The sequence below is a fragment of the Lepidochelys kempii genome, chromosome 10, assembly GCF_965140285.1.
Source record: "Lepidochelys kempii isolate rLepKem1 chromosome 10, rLepKem1.hap1, whole genome shotgun sequence".
NCBI classification, from domain to species: Eukaryota; Metazoa; Chordata; order Testudines; family Cheloniidae; genus Lepidochelys; species Lepidochelys kempii.
Window position 1 is genome coordinate 77,534,106 of NC_136389.1, and position 20,662 is coordinate 77,554,767.

General features: G+C 44.1%; 1 protein-coding gene across 5 annotated transcripts in view; it reads left to right on the plus strand.

The window, feature by feature from the left end:
* The window catches only part of LRRK1 (leucine rich repeat kinase 1), a 109,687-nt gene that overhangs the window by 28,342 nt on the left and 60,683 nt on the right, over window positions 1-20,662 (plus strand). For all 5 annotated transcript variants that reach the window (XM_073304295.2, XM_073304299.2, XM_073304297.2 and 2 more), the window contains 4 exons: window positions 3,026-3,189; window positions 4,971-5,142; window positions 7,718-7,897; window positions 8,524-8,672. In XM_073304295.2, the coding sequence (XP_073160396.2) occupies window positions 3,026-3,189; window positions 4,971-5,142; window positions 7,718-7,897; window positions 8,524-8,672 (665 nt within the window). The remainder of the gene's footprint in view (window positions 1-3,025; window positions 3,190-4,970; window positions 5,143-7,717; window positions 7,898-8,523; window positions 8,673-20,662) is intronic.

Sequence of the window (20,662 nt, forward strand, 5' to 3'; positions counted from 1 at the left end):
CAAAAGTAGAAGCGTGGTTTCTCAAGCTGCCATTAGTAAATCAGGTAATTACTGTGACCCAGTCACACCCATTGCTATGCAACAGATGACATTTTTTCTTTTGAGACCCCAAGAATGAATGAACTGGGTTCCACTCTCACTTAAATTTGTGGAACCTCATTAACTTCAATCTGGTCACATGGAGGTAAATGACTTTGAGGGAAGAATTTTTCTTGCCCTGTGACTCCTCAGTTTTGCTCTCTTTCTGATTGGAAGTTGGTTGAGTTGCAAGCTTTTTCTGTTGCTAATGATCAAATGATAGCTCGGGGTCTCAGGCTTTTGAGGAGTGAGATCAGTTTCCCTTAAGCAGAGTGTTATCTTAGAAAGACATTGTGATGACAGTTACAAAACTAAGTTAAGTAATATGCAATATCAACTTTTTGCCCTTGTTATGACGTTTAAACGTAAATACAGTCATTTCAAAGACTAGAAGTTAGCTAGGTTCAGTGAAGCATTCTTCTTAGCATATGCGCAATATGCCTCAGGTGGTACGTGACCAGCAGTCATCACTTAATTTGGTCTGCTGGTTGGATCTTTAGCTTCCCTGGCCCGGGCCAGGTACCGATGGGGGGTGCGACATGAACGCTGATTCACGTCTCCCAGTGAAGCAGTTATGAGCCCTATCTTTCCCACATGATATGAGTGTTCAAATGGAGCATTAATGGGTTAGTTCTTGGTTATACTTTAGCAGGTGCTGAGCTCACTGGGGTAGAGACCCATTTTCCTTTAAACTTCCCTAGCTAGTGAAGTACCATCTTATCACCATTTGAGCTAGTGTCTTATAATGAATTACCTGTGTTGATCACCTTCCACAGCCATTAAAAACCTGCAAAGAAATGAATGCATTCAAATAGACAATTTAAAAAGTAACTTACTGTATAAAAGCACAGAAAAATATAGTTATTCTGATAGGTCAGCTATGGCTGTACAGTGATTTTTAAAAGATCGGGGCAGGAGATTAGTAACTGTTAAATGTTCTTCTATATATTCAGCAAAATCCCTACGAATTGGGGGTGAAAATTGTCCCTGTTGCGTGAATTCAGAGCTGCTGCCCATTCCACTTTCATTTAATATCATGTTCATTTGGTTTGAATTCTTGCTGTTTGCCCTTCACACATTTTGCAGCTCCTGAGAAGGATTACTGTTGCCTGCATATCTTAATAGCATGAATCTCTGGAGCCGTCTCAGATGTCTCAGTGAGTTGAGCTTGATTTAAATAATTAATGAGCAATGTTAGTCAGAATGTATTGGTAATTCAAACTGCGTTATCCAAGGGTATGTACTGACAACTATAGATTGATTCAAATGTATTCCTTATTCCAGCCTGCAGTACACTAAAATTCACAAAGATCTCCTTGTTACTTCATGCAATAAACCCAGGCACACAACTAGTGTGACCAGATAGCAAGCGTGAAAAATCGGTATGGGGTGGGAGTAATTGCTTATATAAGACAAAGCACAGAATATTGGGACTGTCCCTATAAAAGCAGGACATCTAGTTACTCTGTGCACAACTGATCTGCTGGTGGCTTTGAAGGGTTCTTTGAGACAGATTTTAAAGGAATTATAATGATGGTTTAGTAGGAAAAACTTCTTTAACTACTAACAGATCTCTCTTCACTGGGGAGAAAGCACCCCCATTTTCTTTCCATATAATTATGTCTCATTCTTTCAGGTTTTTCATAATTTCATTTTTAATGGAGTCAGCTGTTGCTGTTGGTGGTTGGTGGTGGTGTTGTAACATTTACAGGCCTCAACCAAAGTCAGGGCCCCATTATGGTAGGCAGTGTGCAAATACATGGTCCAAGACAGTCCCTGGCCCAAAGGGCATGCGCCCTGAATAGACAAAACAGACAAAGGATGAGGAAGGAAACCGAGGCACAGAGAAGTGAAATGACTTGCCCAAGGTCACACACCAGGTGAATTACTGAGCCAGGAACAGAATCCAGACTTGCTGACATTGCTGGCCAGTGCCCTTCCTGCTAGGCCCTGATGCCTCTTGGGCACTTTTTAGTCATGATTGTTTTAGATATAAGCTTATTTGGGATTTGGTTTTTTATGAGCTGAAAAAGCAGCCTTGCAAACTCGTTGCCCCATAATGCACTCCCCGTCAACACTAGCTTTATGGCTGCCTCTTAATGAAGGCCTCTGTCTGCCGGTCCTGACAGCTCATGCACCTTTAAAGGGAAGAGTTAATCTCTTTGCTCCCCAACTGGGGGCGTGGTGCATATACACCCCATCACACATCCTCAGACAAAATGGATCTAATCTTTCTAGGATGGTTTTGTAGCTAAAACACAGGATTTAGGGCTCTGGTTTCTATTCCTGGCTCATCCAAGGTGGACCTGTGTGACCTTGGGCATCTTGCTTAATCTCTCTGTGCCTCATTTTTCCCATCCAGAAAACGGAAGATGATAATTTTTCCTCCCCTCATATGGGTGTTGTGAGGCTTAATTAATTAATGTGTATAAAGAGCGTGCGAGTCCCTCTGATGCGAGGTGCCACAAAATGACAATGGCTTGTTATTTAGTGTGACTGTACTGATGGTGGAAGAAGACTTTCGTATAAGAAGTAGGCCTAAATAATAATTCAGAGCTGTCTTGCTACCTGTAGGGACCACTCAGTTCCTCAGAACTACTCCAGGTGGCAACCTTGCCTAAGTACTTGCTCAGCCCATGTTGTTCTGCTAACAGACTCTAACAGAATCCAAAGTGTGTCTGCTTTTATGCACCTCCCTTTGGAAAGTCCCTCTAGCAGAGATTAAGGAAGTCATTGCCCTTTTCAGTTTCATGTCCCCATTGGAAAGTTGTCTCAGCACCGGTTTTTAGGATGTTCTTTGGTGGTTGTTGTTGTTTTTTACTGTATGCACAAAATAATCCACAGCAAATGGATTGCCATTTGTTCTTCTCTGTGTGCTTTGACATTGCAATAGCGCACGAGTAATAAGCAAATGCTTCTTCCTTTCTTTTCTTTCCTTTTAACCCAGGTACTGTGGACATGGGTGGCAAACAGTCCACAGTTGGCGATGTCTCCATAGGCCACTCCCCTGTGATAAGAAGCATTCAGGACGCTTACAAAAGTGGAGACACCAGTAAGGCCCAAGAGCTGATTAAACTCTCATGTGAGGAGAACATATTACAAGTGGAAAAGGTAGAGTATGTGTTATCTGTCATTGGGTCTCATTGGAAAAGAAACCTACCAACTCTGGGCTTGGATCTGCAGTTGTTTCTCATGCAAAAGGCCCATTCACTTTTATCTTACAATATTACCCAGAAACCCGCAAAAGCTTGGAGCCTTATTGTGCTGGGCACCACACAAGCACAAAGTAAGAGGCAGACCTGCCTTAAACTTTCTAAATAAACAAGAGAGCCAATGGTGTGGAGAGAAAACAGGCACAGGTAGGTGAATTGGCCTATCCAAGGTCACATAGCAGGTCAGTGGAGAGTGGGTAAAATCCTGGTTCCAGTAAAATCAGTGACAAAACTCCCATTGACTTTGATGGGGTCAGGATTTCACCCCAAATTTCCCAACTCCCAGTCCTCTGCCCTGGCCACTGGACCTTACTGCAGTTTTGCCTGGGTGAGGACTGAGTAAGCCCTGCAACATTTAGCTCTTCACTTCTCGACGCTATTTCAAGATGATCTGCTTGGTTGCAGGGAAGGGAAAAGATAACTCTTGCACCCTCATTTCAGAAACTGTCAATTAACCATTCGTTCTTCACTGAGTGTTTAAAGTGAATGGTTTTACTCAGAAAAATGACTTTGTAAAAATGGTTTGGGGAGGAAGGGGGGGGCGGTTTCCATGTTGTTTCATGATTCTAGAAAAAGAGGCCACTCATGGCAAAATACATTCTAGATTATGGGGTAAATGGTTTAGTAATCTGTATTCGCCCAAGAGGGGCTTGTGCTTTGAGTTTTGTTTTTGTTCCATTTCTGTTTGGATGTCATTGGAGATGATAAAGGGGCTGTTTCAGCCACTTGGACAAAGCTATTGGCTTCTTTCATGCCAAGAGTAGTGTGACTTTTACCTCGCCTACCCTACTTATGGCTGCTGGTTCTTTTAGCTTTGACAGGAGAAGCTCATGCGTTTAGATCCAGAGGTCCCAGCTTCAGTTCCCAGCAATGACCTCTGCAGGGGCATTGCATAACGCCAGCAACTGAGCGGGCACTAGTCATGGTGCAGTTTGGAACGATTGTGCAAATCTGCTTGGCAGGAGCTGATCACTCTAGATATTCTGGGAGGTGGGGTTCCTTCAGGTCAAGGTTGAGGTTTCATATGAGGTAATTCAAAGGAAATGTACAATGTGTCTGGCTGCCCTGAGCCTTTTCCAGAGTCTACATCACAGACCTTGATTATCTTTGGAAGATACTGCGTTGTTTTAATATAGAATGAAAACTTGCATTCTGTGGTTACACAAAAAATGTAAAATCTTATCTACTCAGTGTAGTAGACTGTTCCAATACAGAAAACAGATGGAGTCAGTGAGATAATTTAGAAGGGCATTTACAGAAAAGAGATTTTTGTCAGCTGAGAGATTGGTTTGCCCAAAAGCCATAGTGTGTGTAATACAGTAATATAAAGTACTGAGTATTACAATCGGCAATGAAAGGCGGTCTGTATTCAGGCCCAGATTTGGGAGGTCTGTATTCAGGCCCAGCTTTTACTATATGCTTCCTCTGTGACCCTGCTCTCTTAATCTCTTTCTGTCTGAATTTCCCATCTGTAAAATGGAGATAATAATTCCCAGGGGTATTGTGATGATAAATTCATTAGTGTTTGTGAATAGAGTTCATATACCACAGTGATGGGGGACATTTAAGTACGTAGCTAGAAGGCCTCCGTCATCACTGTCTACCTACTTCATAGTCCTCAGAAAAAGATGCCGGAGGGAGAGATTGCCTTGCCTTATTCTGCTGTGTTTTCTCCACTAGTGCCAGCTTTTGAGTGTTGCATCAGCGTATGGAGATCTGCATGCAGTGCGGTATTTACTCAAGGAAGCGTTGGTGGGGTTACCGACGGAACCCAATGATGATAATCCGGCTGTGGTGGCAGCATATTTTGGACATGAGGACATTGTGAAGGAATTATTGGATTCTTTGCTCGGTAAGTTGTTCGTCTGACTGACTGTCGGTGACCAGCTTGTTCTCTACCTTCCCCACCTACTTTTGCCTCAGCCTCATGGGATTGCACAGTTGTGTTGCAGATTCAGACCAGCACTGCTTTTCTTTTGCCTCCTCCAGAAAGGGGAAACGGGTGGCAGGATCTGATATCCCTTGTGCCTTGAGACAACTTCCCTTCTGGGAAGAAATATTCCATGTTTGCTGACAAGAAGCCGTTTTTGGCAATCAATTCCTATCAGTCATCACAGCTGGGTGACATCCCAGCCCCTGCAGAGAACAGAAAGTATTTTCAGAAAGCACAATCCCACTTAAAAAAGCGTTCTGGCACTCTGCAGTGATACAGTTCAGATGAGCCAGAGCCAGAGCCTGTTGAGTGAGCACTGATTCGAGCTCATAGGCAGCCCTACATTTTCTTCTCTTTTGCTGTTGGCCTTTTCAGCTTGTCTTTTCGGGAGGGTTGTTTGTTATTTTGAACATGTTATTTATTTCAACGATGTGCAGTTACTGCTGATGGAAAAGGCTAAAGCTCCAAACCCTAGCGTAAAAGCAGATGCAGGGGTCTGGTGCAGCCCTACAAGGTTGGATACTCTAGGCATCAGGGCAGTCCGTTTTAAACTCCTGGTCCTTCATTCATGAGGGCTAATGGGTTTTTTGCCGTTGACTTCAGTGGAAGCAGGATGAACCCGTTCAAAGACAGGTAGATGAGCTTTTAATTTTTAAAAACACATTTAGAAAATGAAATAGCAATAGAAAAGTTTCCATCTCTATTAAAAACAGTTTGGGGGTTGAGTTTAAACATCCCCCTGCCAGGTTTGCAATGCAGACATTGCATTATTGTGCTGGGTCGCTGGAACAGAAAATCACACTGACCAGACCATTTTTATGACCCAAGCTGAGCAGGGGAAAGAGGAGGAAGCGAGCCACATTAAACAGTGAAAATTAAATTTGATTTTAAAAAATCTGTTCAGTCTCAGTCATCAACGATGGTTTTAGTAAGACAGGAAATTTCAATCAGTTTGAAGCTGACCAAGTCCCTGTAGATTCTGAAGCTAACTAATAAGAAGATTGCAACGATTTCTTTTACACTTTCTGGGTTTTTTTCTGAGTTACAAGCAGCATAACCTTCAGTAGATTTTTATGCAGGACTCCCCACTGATTACCATGAGAATATCATGCTTGGATCAGTACTAGGGCATGATGATAATAAATGACCTATATATCCCGTGCCAGAAGTCATGCTCTGGCAGATTTTCTGCAATGACTCTCCTTGGGAAGGGATGGCCCAGTTAAGGTGTTTGAGTCCGTAGCTCACTGTCGAACTGGCGCCTGGCTTTCAGGAGATTTGGTGGTGTTATGGAGTTGCTAAGGGTGAAGAGGGTGAGGTAATTTCAACTGAGAAATTATGAAGAAGTTGCATGTAAATTCAAGCATATACAGTAGACCTTGCAGGGCTCCAGCTCGCACCTGCTGTGAATGTTTTATGCAGGATGTTACTTGGTAACATAAATGGAAACTGACAGTTTGTGCGTATTAAATGTAAGTCTGGGAAGGTTTATGAGGAACACCTGCGGTGTACGCTGAGAGACCACGTCAGGAAGCCATTTAATCATGTAAGGCAAAAGGCAGGCACATCCCTGTGCAAAGCCTAAGGAAATGGGCTATCTTGGGGGTTGGAAACCAACCCTCATCCACTCTGAAGCCTCTGGACTCAGTCATCCTGCTGGGATTTATAGGCCCTCGATTCACCTAATTGCAGCCTGCTAACCGGCTGCCAACCCTCTTCTGCACTGGCCTGTGAAGAGCTAGTACAGAACTGAGCACTGCCATGGGTCTGGCGTCTCCCTGAGTACCTGCTCTGCAGCCATGCATCCCCATGGCGAGTCTGATGCTGTTCTGGGCCCCCAGCGCTGCTGGGCGAATGTCGTGAGAACTGCTGAGGGAACGGGGATTGTTTAGTCTGCGGAAGAGAAGAATGAGGGGGGATTTGATAGCTGCTTTCAACTACCTGAAAGGGAGTTCCAAAGAGGATGGATCTGGACTGTTCTCAGTGGTAGCTGATGACAGAACAAGGAGTAATGGTCTCAAGTTGCACTGGGGGAGGTTTAGGTTGGATATTAGGAAAAACTTTTTCACTAGGAGGGTGGTGAAACACTGGAATGCGTTACCTAGGGAGGTGGTGGAATCTCCTCCCTTAGATATTTTTAAGGTCAGGCTTGACCAAGCCCTGGCTGGGATGATTTAGTTGGGGATTGGTCCTGCTTTGAGCAGGGGGTTGGACTAGATACCTCCTGAGGTCCCTTCCAACCCTGATATTCTATGCTTCTGTGCCTCTTGTCTTGATGGGAAATGAAGAACAGAATGGACAGCACTTAGCATCCACCTCAGTTGAGAGTGCATCTAGTCAGGTTAGGATTCCTCTAAAGGATGCGGTAACAGCATAGTCGACGGTCTGGCCATTTGGGGGCCCCTTCCTGTACGTCCTGCCTTTTAAGTTGTTAATGATCAACTATTTCGCATCAAAAGCAGCAAATAAAGCCCATGTCTTATCGTTCTGATAGGTCCCAGTAATTTCCAGCGACTCCTGAACTGGATGCTGGCCATCTCCTGCCAGCAGGGACACTTGGCGATAGTTAAATTCTTAATCCTCACCTACAATGCTGACCCCGGGAGCTGCGCAGTAAGGAAGAATGAATTTCCAATTCTTAAGAGATTACCACTGTATGCTGCTATAAAGGCAGGTATGTAATTGCACATTCTGCAGCTGTGTCCCTTTTTTGATGATAATGTCTTCTAAAGAATGGGACAAATTCTCTCCCTCTCACACTGATGTCAATGTGGATTGACTTATCTGGAGTTATTATGGATTGACACCATTGTCAATTTGGCCCTGAGCCTTTTGTCAAATTTAAGGCAGAGCCCTGCAAAATGGAGTAAACTCAAACCATGGGAGACTCAGAACTTCCTCCAGTGGTAATTCTTATAATAAATTCTCTGTTTCAATTGTCTAGTTAGAATTTCTTTTTCTTTTTTTTTTTAAACAAAGCAAGAACCTCATAAACAAACATATATCAATCAGATACACTCTTTGAAACCTAGATCGGATCTGGAATGAACATCATGTATATTACAACACTGCTGCACATACAGCTTTACAAGATGCTAAAAATGAAGCAGCAGCCAAACTTGGTTCAATGTTTTGAAGGTTTGACTGTAGCAAGGAGCATAGCTAGAGGAAACAGGCTTATTTAGTGCAGTTCCTTTTTTGCACACCCAAGCTGTTTTTTTTAAAGGGTTAGTTCCATAGCTCCTTGTGGCTTCGTCCTTTTGAAAACAAGAGTACACATAGTCTGTCTTTTCTTTCAAGGGAATGAAGATATAGCTGTGTTTTTACTTCAGAACGGGGCTTGTTTTTGTTCTTACATCCTGATGGACAGTCCTGATTCTAGCAAGCACCTTTTGAGGAAATATTTCATAGAAACAATCTTACTACCTGGTAGCGCTCCAGCAAAAACAGTAAGTAGCCATTTATGTGTCTTCTGAGAAGGTGTTATAAGAAAGCATCATACTAATAATTGATGCTTATCTTTGCATATTGTGCAATGAGTATTTTTTCTTCTCATCTAAGAGGTGGTTTGCTATCAGATACAGAGCAACTTGACACTATGTCTGCTACAGAGTAGCTTACAAGTCAATGATGAAGTATAAGCCATAAATAATTGGGTCCATTAAACGATATCCTTTTGCAAGCCACAATATATATATAGTCATTTCCACTTGGTCATTTTAATGTTATGCATGAACTATGATGGTGTTTGGGAAAGGAAAGGTTGGTTTTGTAGTACAGGCACTGGGCTGGGACTCAAGAAACCTGCATTCAATTCCTTGCTGTGTCACAGACTGCCCGTGTGACCATGAGCAAGTCACTTAATTTCTGTGTGCCTCAGTGCCCCATCCATCAAATATGGCCAATAGAGCTTCTTTTCTCTCACCCTTTGTCTCTCTTGTCTATATAGATTGTAACAACATCAGGGCAGCCTCTTACTGTGTCCATGTACAGTGCCTAGCACAGTAGGGCCCAGGTGTCAGTCAAGGCTGCCAGGTGTCACTGCTGTAATAAAATGGTTCATATTTACTTTTCCACGCTCAGGTCCTTTATATGCCTTTTTTGGTAGGATGTATATGGGGTGCAGTCATTTTGTTCCTCTGTGAATAAGAAGCTAATAAGTTTTAGGTTGATTGGGGTCGGGGCGGGGGGCATTCATGACTTAGCCAGTGACGTATAGCACGACCTCGGGCAGATCACTTAACAGCCTTGTGCCTCAGTTTCCCCACCTGTGATAATTGCTTTGAGATCCTCAGATGAAAGATGCTGTGTTAATGCAAAGTATTATTATATTTCATTGTTTTATCATACTTGTTTGACTACACTATCCTCTTCATTATTTCAACTTCAGTTATCCACAGTTCCCTCTTATCCAAAATTGGGTTATGTCCCACAACACCTGCTTTCGGAGCTACATAGATAGGTATGTAGATGATCAATAGAACATTTTCTCAGTACTCCAGCACCTTAATGATCTCAAATCACTTCCCTTCTCCCTTGATATTTAGATAACTGAGGCTAAAAATAAATATCTAACCCTGAGCCTTTAATAGTCATGTTCTTCATCAGGTCATAGAAAATCGGGTGAGGGAGATGACATTGGCAAAAAGCTCTGCTTATACAAATCCCATTGCAGGGTCAGTGCCGCTGTTTTCCCAGAACTTAGCACAATGGAGCCTCAATTCTGGCTTTATAGATAATAAATACTAATAAATAAAGGGGCTCTAGTGTTATACACTTCTCCATGTGATTGCCAGAGCTCCCTCTGACTACTCAAGATAAAGCTGTACAAGACAGGAACTTCAATCCACACATGTCAATTCTGTTTTACCCAGTTGCCCTTTGATTTACCGACTCTCTTAATTTAATTAGGAACGCTAAATTCTGCCTTACTCACGCCGTGTCTACACTTAAGTCATACCAGCATAGCTACATCAGCTATGTCAGCAAAACCCCTAGTGTAGATGCAGCTTTGTTGATGGAAGAGGGGTTCTATCAGTATAGCTAACTGTCATCTGGGGAGGTGGTGTTCCTACACTGACAGAAAAATTCCTTCTGTCTGTTTGGGTTGTGTCTACACTACAGAGCTATGCTGATATAACTATGCCAGCATAGGTTCCGTAATGTAGACATTGCCTCAGTTTTATATGGCCTGGTGATGAGATTGATTCTTGCAAGTTCAGGGCTTGTTTTTAGCTTGTCCGGTGAAAGGAACTGCACTGTACATCCCTTCTTCACATTTTCAAACCCACCTGTTAGAACTTAATATTAGGTATAAAGCACTGGGGTTGGGATATTCAAAGGAAGTTAGGGACACAAATCGCAGACGCTGGCTCCCGAAAGTTCCTTGGAAACTCCGAGCTATGATTTTATTTATATTCATTCAAAGTCTGTGTAGCCCTCACTAAAATACCCAAGAGCTATGAAATATAGAAAATCTCAATGGACCAAATTATCAGTGGAGTGTTGGGGAGGACTCCATTTATGTGCGTACAACCTTGCACAGACAGGTAACAGGACACCTGTTTGTGTACACAAATAGCGTTTATTTTGCAACTTCTGTCAGTTGCATGCATAGGTGATAGTGAGCAAAAAAAACAACAACTCTTTGTGGAAGTGCACGCACTTAAAAATTGCATGTGCACGCACAGACCATATTAAAAAAAATTGTTCTATGCATATAAATATTGTACTATAAATGCATTATTGACAGTCCATTAAAAGTCTTGTAAAGTCATGCAGGATTTACCCTTGGCCTTTTTTTTAACTTCACTAGCCTGTACATTGGCCCAATTTATACTTGTCTGCAATCAAAATGGAATGACATAAAGTGAGTAAAATCTCCAATAAAGCTGTTCTTTTAACAGATTACGCCAAAACACTTGTTGCCAGAACACTTGTCACCAAAACAGTGATGGTTTCCCAGACTGCAGAATTGCACAAGACACAGCTTACTGTGCAGCAATAAATTGTCCTGTGCAAAACACTCAAGTTTAGGCTCCTGGCCAAGCTGTCACTTTAGCTCTGTGATTATATGCTACTAGCTTCACAGGAGGCTGATGCTTGTAAATTTAGGGGTTGCATTATGTAATGTGAGAAAGAGGCTGGATGTCATATGTCACAAGAACAGCAGGTGAGTTTCTGTAGAGATAAGGGCATTTTACTACAGTCTGGAGCTAGCAAAATAGTTTTATAGGAGACTCCCAAGGAAGTCTCATAGGTGGAGGTGGAAGAAAGTGGGGATGAATTTCTTAGCTTTTGATAACAGATGAATAAAAGGAGATTAATTAAGCCCAGGAATCCAGAACAGCAGCTGAGACAACTAAGTAACATACTCGTGCTTGTACAGAAGAGGTGCTTTCCAACGGAGTGGATATCCCATCGCAGAATACAGGTCTGAAGTGCAGTACAGGAATTTGTTTTCCTTGTGAATATCCTGACAATATTTAACATAGGCTCTATTATAAATGGCTTAATACTTTGCTGTTGTTACACCAAGAGTGAAGAAGAGACGAGTTTGGAATGATTAATCGATTAGCAGAAACTTGGCCCTGTTTCTCATGGTTGCTGTTTATTTTTGTATGTTGAATATTTTAGGTTTTCTGTTTGAATTAGCTTTGATATATTGGGCCAGAATTCACACCTAGTGTAAATCCCCTGACATCAAAGGACTCCTGCCAGGCATGAAATTGGCCTGATGTCTCTGCGAAGTTCAGATCTTTGAATAACTGGAACAACACAGTTCAAGAAAGCGCTTACGTGTGCACTTAAAGTTGATTGCGTCCTTAAGTGCTTTCCTGACTAGGGATGGTTTGCTGAATCCGGGCTTGGACGAATATGCCCCCAAAGCCCAGCTTGAAGGAGGAGGAAAGTAAACATTATCTTTTTCTTTCCTCTAATTAAAGCAAGGACTAGACAACAGCAACCACTAAGATCGGCAGTGGGCAATTTGGCACCAGACTCCATAACATCCCATGGGAATTGGAGACTAACTCTCTCCATTTGAGTGAGGCAGACCAGGTGGTAATATTTTTAGTCTCAGGACAGGACAAAAAAAGAAAAGAAAAGAGATTACTCCATCTTTGCTTTCAGAGGATGGAAAACATCCCAGTTAGGTGCTCAAAAGGGGGTACTGGCCCTTTGCACAGCAGTGAATTTCACCTAAAATCTATGCATACAAGATTTTATTATTAGGACAGCCTGTTTACACCTACTGTACCTCTCAGACAGCCGCAATGTTGTTCAGAGCACTACTTGCTTTCACTCCATCACGCTACAGAAGGAGAAAGATGAAGGGCTAATTCTCACTTTTCTTAAGCCTGTTTCTCTTTTTTCCTAATATAAAAATCCACCCAGCCACTGCCACAATAGAAAGAGGAAACGCTCCATTTATATAGGAACAGGTTGCAATCACCAAAATATCCACTGCGTTAAAGTGTAGGTTGAGCAGGCCACAGATTCCGGACATTTAGATGAACGTGGTCTGTACACAGATATATCTAACTTTCCAGCTGCATGTAGTGTCAGGAATATTTTTTTCCATTACAAATAGGAAAAGAGCAAAATAAACTGTTGCAACTTTCCTAATGAGCCCTTTTGCCAGGGGTGTGTGTGTGTGTGAGAGAGAGAGAGAGAGAGTCTTCTCTGGCTTCTTCACCATGCTGATTGCTCCATTGCTGTTACAGAAATCTTCACTGGCTACGCCCCAGCGTCACTCTGGCATTGGGCCTACAATCCTTACATTGTCCCTTCCATGGCAAGAGTGGCAGTCTATTAGACAGGTATAAGAGCTTATCAGACAGCCTAGGTTTCTGGTAAATACTATTTGCTCATTAGTAATTAGTAAATCAGCATCACCACACCCAGCAGAAGAATTTTAACTAGGAAAGAATTTTAGAAAGTAATTTAGCTAGAAAGGATTTTTATACTTCTGCAGAATCAAGTAGCCAGCTGCTTGCCAAGATTGAAAGGAAATTACAGAATAGGACAAACAGCAAAACTCCAGCCAATTATCCTACACCTCCTTCGATTGTGGATGAATAATGTAACCAAAGTCTTCCATTTAGAAGCAGCAGGCTGCTCCTGACTAGTTCCAGTTAGTTTTCAAGACTGGGAAGGGGTCAGATGATTGCAAAATGCTTACCACGGTAGGAGGAAAGGAGTCTGTAGAAGCCTTCTTTGGTGATATTGAAACCAGTAAGTGATTCACGGGCAGGCTGTGTACAGAGACTGTTAGTCTATTAGGACTTGAGAGCATCGGGCACACTCTGTGGAGCCAATAACAGAACAGCTGTGTGGCCCCAACACATTGCCACTCTATGCTTGTTTATTCAAATCCCTGGGGTTCTGAGAGTTCGACATTCATGGAGACAGGCTTGCCTGCGAAGCTAGGGGAGATCATTAAGTGCTCGCTAGGAAAGAAAGCTCCTTTCTTGATGGCATTGCAGCCAAGTTTTCGCAAAAAGAAAAGGAGGACTTGTGGCACCTTAGAGACTAACCAATTTATTTGAGCATGAGCTTTCGTGAGCTACAGCTCACTTCATCGGATGCATACCGTGGAAACTGCAGCAGACTTTATATACACACAGAGAATATGAAACAATACCTCCTCCCACCCCACTGTCCTGCTGGTAATAGCTTATCTAAAGTGATCATCAGGTTGGGCCATTTCCAGCACAAATCCAGGTTTTCTCACCCTCCACCCCCCCACACAAATTCACTCTCCTGCTGGTGATAGCCCATCCAAAGTGACAACTCTTTACACAATGTGCATGATAATCAAGTTGGGCCATTTCCTGCACAAATCCAGGTTCTCTCACCCCCTCACCCCCCTCCCAAAAACCACACACACAAACTCACTCTCCTGCTGGTAATAGCTCATCCAAAGTGACCACTCTCCCTACAATGTGCATGGTAATCAAGGTGGGCCATGTCCAGCACAAATCCAGGTTTTCTCACACACCCCCACCCCCATACACACACAAACTCACTCTCCTGCTGGTAATAGCTCATCCAAACTGACCACTCTCCAAGTTTAAATCCAAGTTAAACCAGAACATCTGGGGGTGGGGGGGATAGGAAAAAACAAGGGGAAATAGGCTTAATGCCAAGATTTTCAAGATGCCTAGGGGATTTGGACGCCCAGTTCGGGTCTTAATCCCTTAGGTGGCTTTGGAAGTCAGCCTGAGTGCTACAGTGATAGATTTCTAGAGCATTAAATAACCTCAGGATCATGACTCTGCATTTTCTTTGTAAATGATACACAGTAATAGAAGGTAAGACATGAATGACAGGCAATTGAGACACATGGTCTTTCTTGCACCCACAGAAGCATGGTAGTTCTATCTATTATTATTTGTTATGCTTATGGTAGTGCCTAGGGGCCGACTGAGAATGGGCCACATTGTGCTAGGCCCTGTACAAACGTAGACACAGTCCGCCCCTAGTTTTTTACTATCTAAAGAGACAAGATGGACAAAGGGCAGAGGAAGGGGACAGAACACAGAAGCAGCGTGAACAATGTGATGATGGCAAAGGTCGTGTCAGCGCCATGATTTGTTGCTTTTGTTGTCTGAGTCCACTCAGTGGCGTTGTGTTAGAAGGGGATTAGCTCGAGGGAGGGGCTGGAGCAAACAGCCAGTCAGCGCAGCAGGGAGAATGTTCAGCATGAAGTCTGTAGAAAAAAGTCTGACAACCCCATCAGTGTCCATCAGCCCCTGCTCGAACAGCTTTCTCCAGCTGCGGTGCCCTTTCAGTCTCCGTCCGGTTTCTCTCTGCCCTTTCTTTCCAAAAAGCCACGTGGCTGAGGAGAGGGGGCTACCACATGGGCCCTAGTGCTTCCAAAGGGTGGAAGGCTCTCCTTCACGGTTCTGGGGCTGGAATGGTTCCAGCTGGGCCCCATTTGCCTCCTTCCCTTCCCCTGCTTGAGCTGTCCTTATGTATTTCTCCTCCCAACACCCCTGTGAAGAAGCAAAGTGCTGTTATCCCCATTTTGCAGATAGGGAAATGAGCCATAGAGCCTAGCCCAAAGCCACACAAGTTGTCTGCAGTAGAGCAGGAACAGAATCTAGGTCTCTGGGGTCCCTGTTCACAACCTTCACTAACCCATCCTTCCTCCCCTAGAGTGGAAACTAAACAACCAGGCTGGCTAACACCTGGCACTTGATTCCCAACACTGCGAGAATGTCAGAGCACTGACATAGGTCCCATATATGACTGCAGTTACTAAGTATAGCATTTTGGATGGAACAATAGCCCAGGGTTTTGGCTGCAACTCTGGATTTCCGTATTTTTGTGGGTTTAAGTCACGAATTCAAATGGTCTTTCACACATCCACAGCAATTTGGAGTGGAGTGGTTGGGGAAACCCTTACAAGATTTCCCTGCAAAACGAGTGCTAGACTGTCGACATAAAGCTCATGTGTGAAACATTTTCCTTGTGTGCCTAGCCAAGGGGGGGTCCTCATTTTTGACTGCCTATCCTAGGCGCTATGGTAATACACATAAATAATAATAGTGATGATAATGCTAGTGGCACCTTAGACTATTAACACTGAAATAACCTTTGAAATATAACTTCACTGTTTGTTTTGTTCTTTGCAACTTGGATGAGGAAGTTCTGCTTATGGAAGGTTTCAGGGACAGTCCGGACTCCCGCCCTAGTCTGTATTGCTCCAGAAGTACAAAGCACGGGGAAAGCCATCTTAACCGGCTGGTGGAGGATTTCCCCCAGCCAGGGGTTACCTCAGCTGGTGGAGGGCTTCTCAGCCTTAACAAAGCGGGCGTGTTAGGCCTGGCCAGAACCCTGCTGGGCTCCAGTGCTCCCTGCCTGCTGGAATGGTCCCTCGGGCTCGTAGCCAGCAGAGCACAACTAAAGCTGTGTCTCTGATGAGAGCTAGTGAGTATAAGTAGCCGTGTAGCCCCATGGGTAGTTGCCGCGGAGGCCCGACGGAGCCATGCCACGTACAAACCCTCCCGAAGCCAGTGGGTATGTACGCAGGGCTTCTCGGCCATGCCACCTCTGCTTCGACCTGTGCGTCCGCGCCCACCGAGCGCACGATACCTCCAGTATGTGCGCACCAGCAGGGGAATCACCACCCCTAGTGTAGACGTAGCTTTAGAGTAATCATGAGGCTACCAAGTGACTGCCAGCTGGCCCCGGGGTAGGTACTGAGGAACAAAGGTGGCACACAGCCACCTTGTTTCCAAACCCTTCCCCCCGGTCCCGTGCCGAGGACTGCTTGTTGTGGTTGCTGGGCTCTGCTTCTCAGGCCTAGCCTCTCCAGATGTTTATATGAAAACAAACCTTGTCACTGAAATAATAATCAGAAACTGATGAAATATTTCAATTCTTCTGTTTATATAGGGGATCTGACTCTTCCCTCTGCTCCCATAAGGGGAAGGGGCCCAGATCAGACTCCTCTCGTACCAAAGCGGGGAGTGGCATTGCCACTTACCTGCCTCCTGCTGTGGAAGGTGCACAGCAAGCTGGAAGGAGGCAGGCTAAGAAGATGGCTGATTTCCGTTGAGTCATTGCCCCTGGTGCACTCCTCCACGGAGTGAGAAATGCTTTGCAGGGCTAGGGGAACGATCGAGTAGACAGCACATGACTTGTCTGTCTTTCTGCCTAGACACTTATACTGTGGTCACCTTCATGGTACCAGCTCAAACGCTATTCCCAGTCTTGCCTCCTGATGCAGGTGTCAGAGACGTGGGGAGCAAGGCAATCAGTGGACAGCCTCTTGTTCCCTAGATTTGTAGATTTTTAAGGCCAGGCAGGACCATTATGATTTACTCTCACCTCTTGCATAATGGGTCGTAGAATTTCACCCAGGCCGTTTCTACACATAAGAGGTTTTCTGGTTATATCAGCAAACCCTCCTAGTGTAGACACAGTTTATACCAGCAGAAAGATCATTTTGCTGGTATAGCTTGGACCAGTTCCCCAAACAAAACAGGCTGTGCTGGCAAAAGGACTGTTTTTGCCAGTATAACTGTGTCTATACTAGAGCTTTCCCTGGCAAGACTATGTCAGTAAAAAATCACTTCTTTAACTGACATAGCTGGCAAAACTTTTAAGGCTAGACCAGGCCCAGGTCACTCTTGCATCAAGCCCATAAATTCTGGTTGAACCAGAGCATGTCACTTAGAAAAACATTCAGTCTTGATTTAAAGACTCCAAGTGATGTAGAATCCCCTGCAGAAGTTGTTCCAATTGTAAGTTCCCCTCACGGATAACAGATTCATTTCTAGCCTGAATTTATCTAACTTCAGCTTCCAGCCATCGGATCTCGCTGTGCCTTTGTCTTCTAGATTAAAGAACCCTCTACTATTAGAAATCTTATCCCCAGGGAGGTACTTACAGACCGTGATCTAGTCCCCTCTTAACATTGTCCGAGGCCAGGTCTACACTAGAAACTTTTACTAGCATAGTAATGTTGGTTAGGGGTGTGATTTTTTTGATTGATTGTTTTGCAGATTTTCCATGCTGGCAAATAGCCTTTGGGTAGATGCACTTATAGTGGCATAAGATCAGTATAAGCTATACCGGCCAAAGCACTTTTTGCTGGTATAAGTTTTGTCTATACTAGGAGGTTTTGCTGGTATAGCTAAGCTGGTAAACCTTCTAGTGTAGACCTAGCCTTAGATAGGCTTCTTGAATCCCACATGTTTGAATCTTTCCCCCACCTCTTCCTGGTGAAGGGGCAATCTGGGTAATGATCGAAAAGAAATTCTGCTAGCTTATCTGCCCATGTTTTCTCTCCTCATATGGAAGAGTTTTTCCCATGTTGTGCGATGATTTAGCTGAAGTTTTATTAACTCCCACAACCCTGTTGTGCCAGCACTAATTGGCAGCATCCTTCTGATTGTATTCTGGAATGATGGCAGTGGAGGAGGGTGCCCAGACCTGTCTGTGTTTTATGCCCTCTTTATACCATAACTCAAAAGTGTGCCCACTGATTTTTGTCTAATGCTGTAAATAAATTTGCTTTTGGGCTGTTACAAGCTTCAGCTGGGAGTAAATGTTTACAGCTGACATATAAAATGTAGCCACTGGGGTTTGTTAAGGAACAGACCATTAAACAGAGAGGCACAAGAGACTCTGTGATAAAACTGCATTCACTTGGTGTCATTGCAAAATCTCTGAAATGTACTTTGCACAGGGTGCTCTGTAGTCACCATTGCACTGGATGCCCTGGGTAATTTGATTTCTCACTGTGGACTGGGGAAGCCTGTATCAGATGCCATGGCCACACAGCAGTGTGATGTGTGTGGCCTTGGGCAAGTCCATGGCCCTCTGTGCCTTATTTTCCCCATATGCATAATGGGGATAATAATAATAATTTCCTTCTTAGTTCACAAGAAGTTTCTGAGGTTTCGTTAGTGAATATTTGTTAAGTGTTTTTATGTCTAAAGGACTATATGTATCCTATATATTGTTACTGTTATTTGTTAGACTGCACAATTATTCATAATAATTCCACTTTCCTCTGCATCTTCACCACTTGCTCTTCTTTATCTGGAATTCTGTATACCAAATAAGCATTTGGGATCAACCTGGAAACCACCTTTGTATTTCCTTTTCATTTAAAATAAAATGTAAAAATAAATCACGGGGCTATAAATTCAGAATTTAAAAGGAAATGAAATCAGCTTATCAGTTGCTTGCTGCCTCCTCGTGGTGCATTCATGAATCACTCCATTAATCCCAGTTTTTAGGGTTTAGCATTATATCGTATAGCACAGGGGTGGGGAACCTTTTTTCTGTTGCAGGCCACTGACGCACATAAAAAAATTAATCGCGGGCCACTCACCCGCCATGGGGGGCACAGAGGCTTGGGGCTTTCCCCTGAGGCAGGGCAAGCCAGCGCTTGCAGCTCCAGCCCGGGGGAGAAGTGCCAAGACTCAGGACTTCTCCCCCTCCCACCCCTCTGTGGCAGGGCAAGCCAGCCCTTGCAGCTCCAGTGCTGCGGGCCAGGTGAAATTTACCAATGGGCCTAATCCGGCCCATGGGCCATAAGTTCCCCACCCCTGCTGTAGCATCTGAAGCCACTCTTGGGGTAAAATTTTCAAAAGCACCTAAATCTCATTTTCAAATGTTACTTAGACTCTTTGCAGCCTGTGTCTCCATGCAAATGAATGGCACTTAGGCTTCCAAGTCACTGAGGCACTTTTGGAAGTGTTGCCCATGCGTTGTTTCAATGCAGAGACGATCATTAGGTGGTCACGTTTTCCCAAGTGTTCATGGTAGTTCAGGCTTCCACTTTGTTTTAGCCTTTAATAACTTTCAGATTTTCTTTGATAAGAATAGGATGCAGTGTTCTTTTTGTCCTGTTCTCACAGGCCGCTGTGGTATCTCACAGGCCGCTGTGCTGCCCAAATGGTGCTATTTTGCCAATTTATTTCTAACTTCACGAGCAAATTTCCCCTGTTCACAAACACTCTTTCCAATAGGGCAGCTCTCATTCTTCCCCTGGTCTGGACATGCCTTTGTAAAACACTCCTTGAAATGGCTCAGAGCTGGTGATGTTCCAAGGTTTGATAGGGAAGAATGATACATGTGAAAATATTATGTATTCTAGCAAACAGCCCACCAGCGATAAATCTTATTCTACTGCTGCTAATCTCCTACGGGAACTCCCTCTTAGGGCCGGTCCAGACTGGGCAGTTTTGGACTGGTGTTGCTAGACCGATGTTGCTGCAGTGGTACAGACCTCTCATGTACGTGTGACTTGCATTAGTGTAAGTTACCGTAGTTTGACCACACTGGTGCATGAAATTTTTTACCCAAGTGCAGCATATCTACCCTATGGGCTTGCACCGACTCCTTTCCAGAAGCTTTTAGGCAGCACTCCTTGAGTGCTTCGCACTCTCCACCCCACGTCTCAGATGTGGGTGCAATCCTGTACCTGCTTCACACGCACAACTCTAAACTAGTCCTTGGAAGAGTGTCACTTGGAGGAAATCGAGCCTGTAGATCCAGAGGTGCAAGGATCCCCCTGGCAAAGGACCCGGTATAGCTTCAAGACATGAAAGAGGTGGGGAAGCTGGGATTTAAGAAGGACTTGCAGTATGAATCCACATCTAGGTTCTCAGGCTGTGTCCATCACTGAGGCATCTGAGTGCCTCCTGGATGGCACAGAGCTCCTCTCCCTGCACAGTATAGGATGGGGCAGGGTTTGAGGATCTACCCTGCATCCTACAGAGAAGAGTGTGTAGGTTTCATGGAAGACCACTTCACCCTCAGTGGACCAGCTCTGTAGCGATTCCACTGCTTAAGCTGGGCACTGGGTCATTGGATGAAGCCCACGGAGCAGCTTTGTGATCAGGGCCTCTGACATCAATGCATTATTTCATAGCTGGGTCATCTGAGTTCCTAGAAACTAGTTGCATGGAAAGTG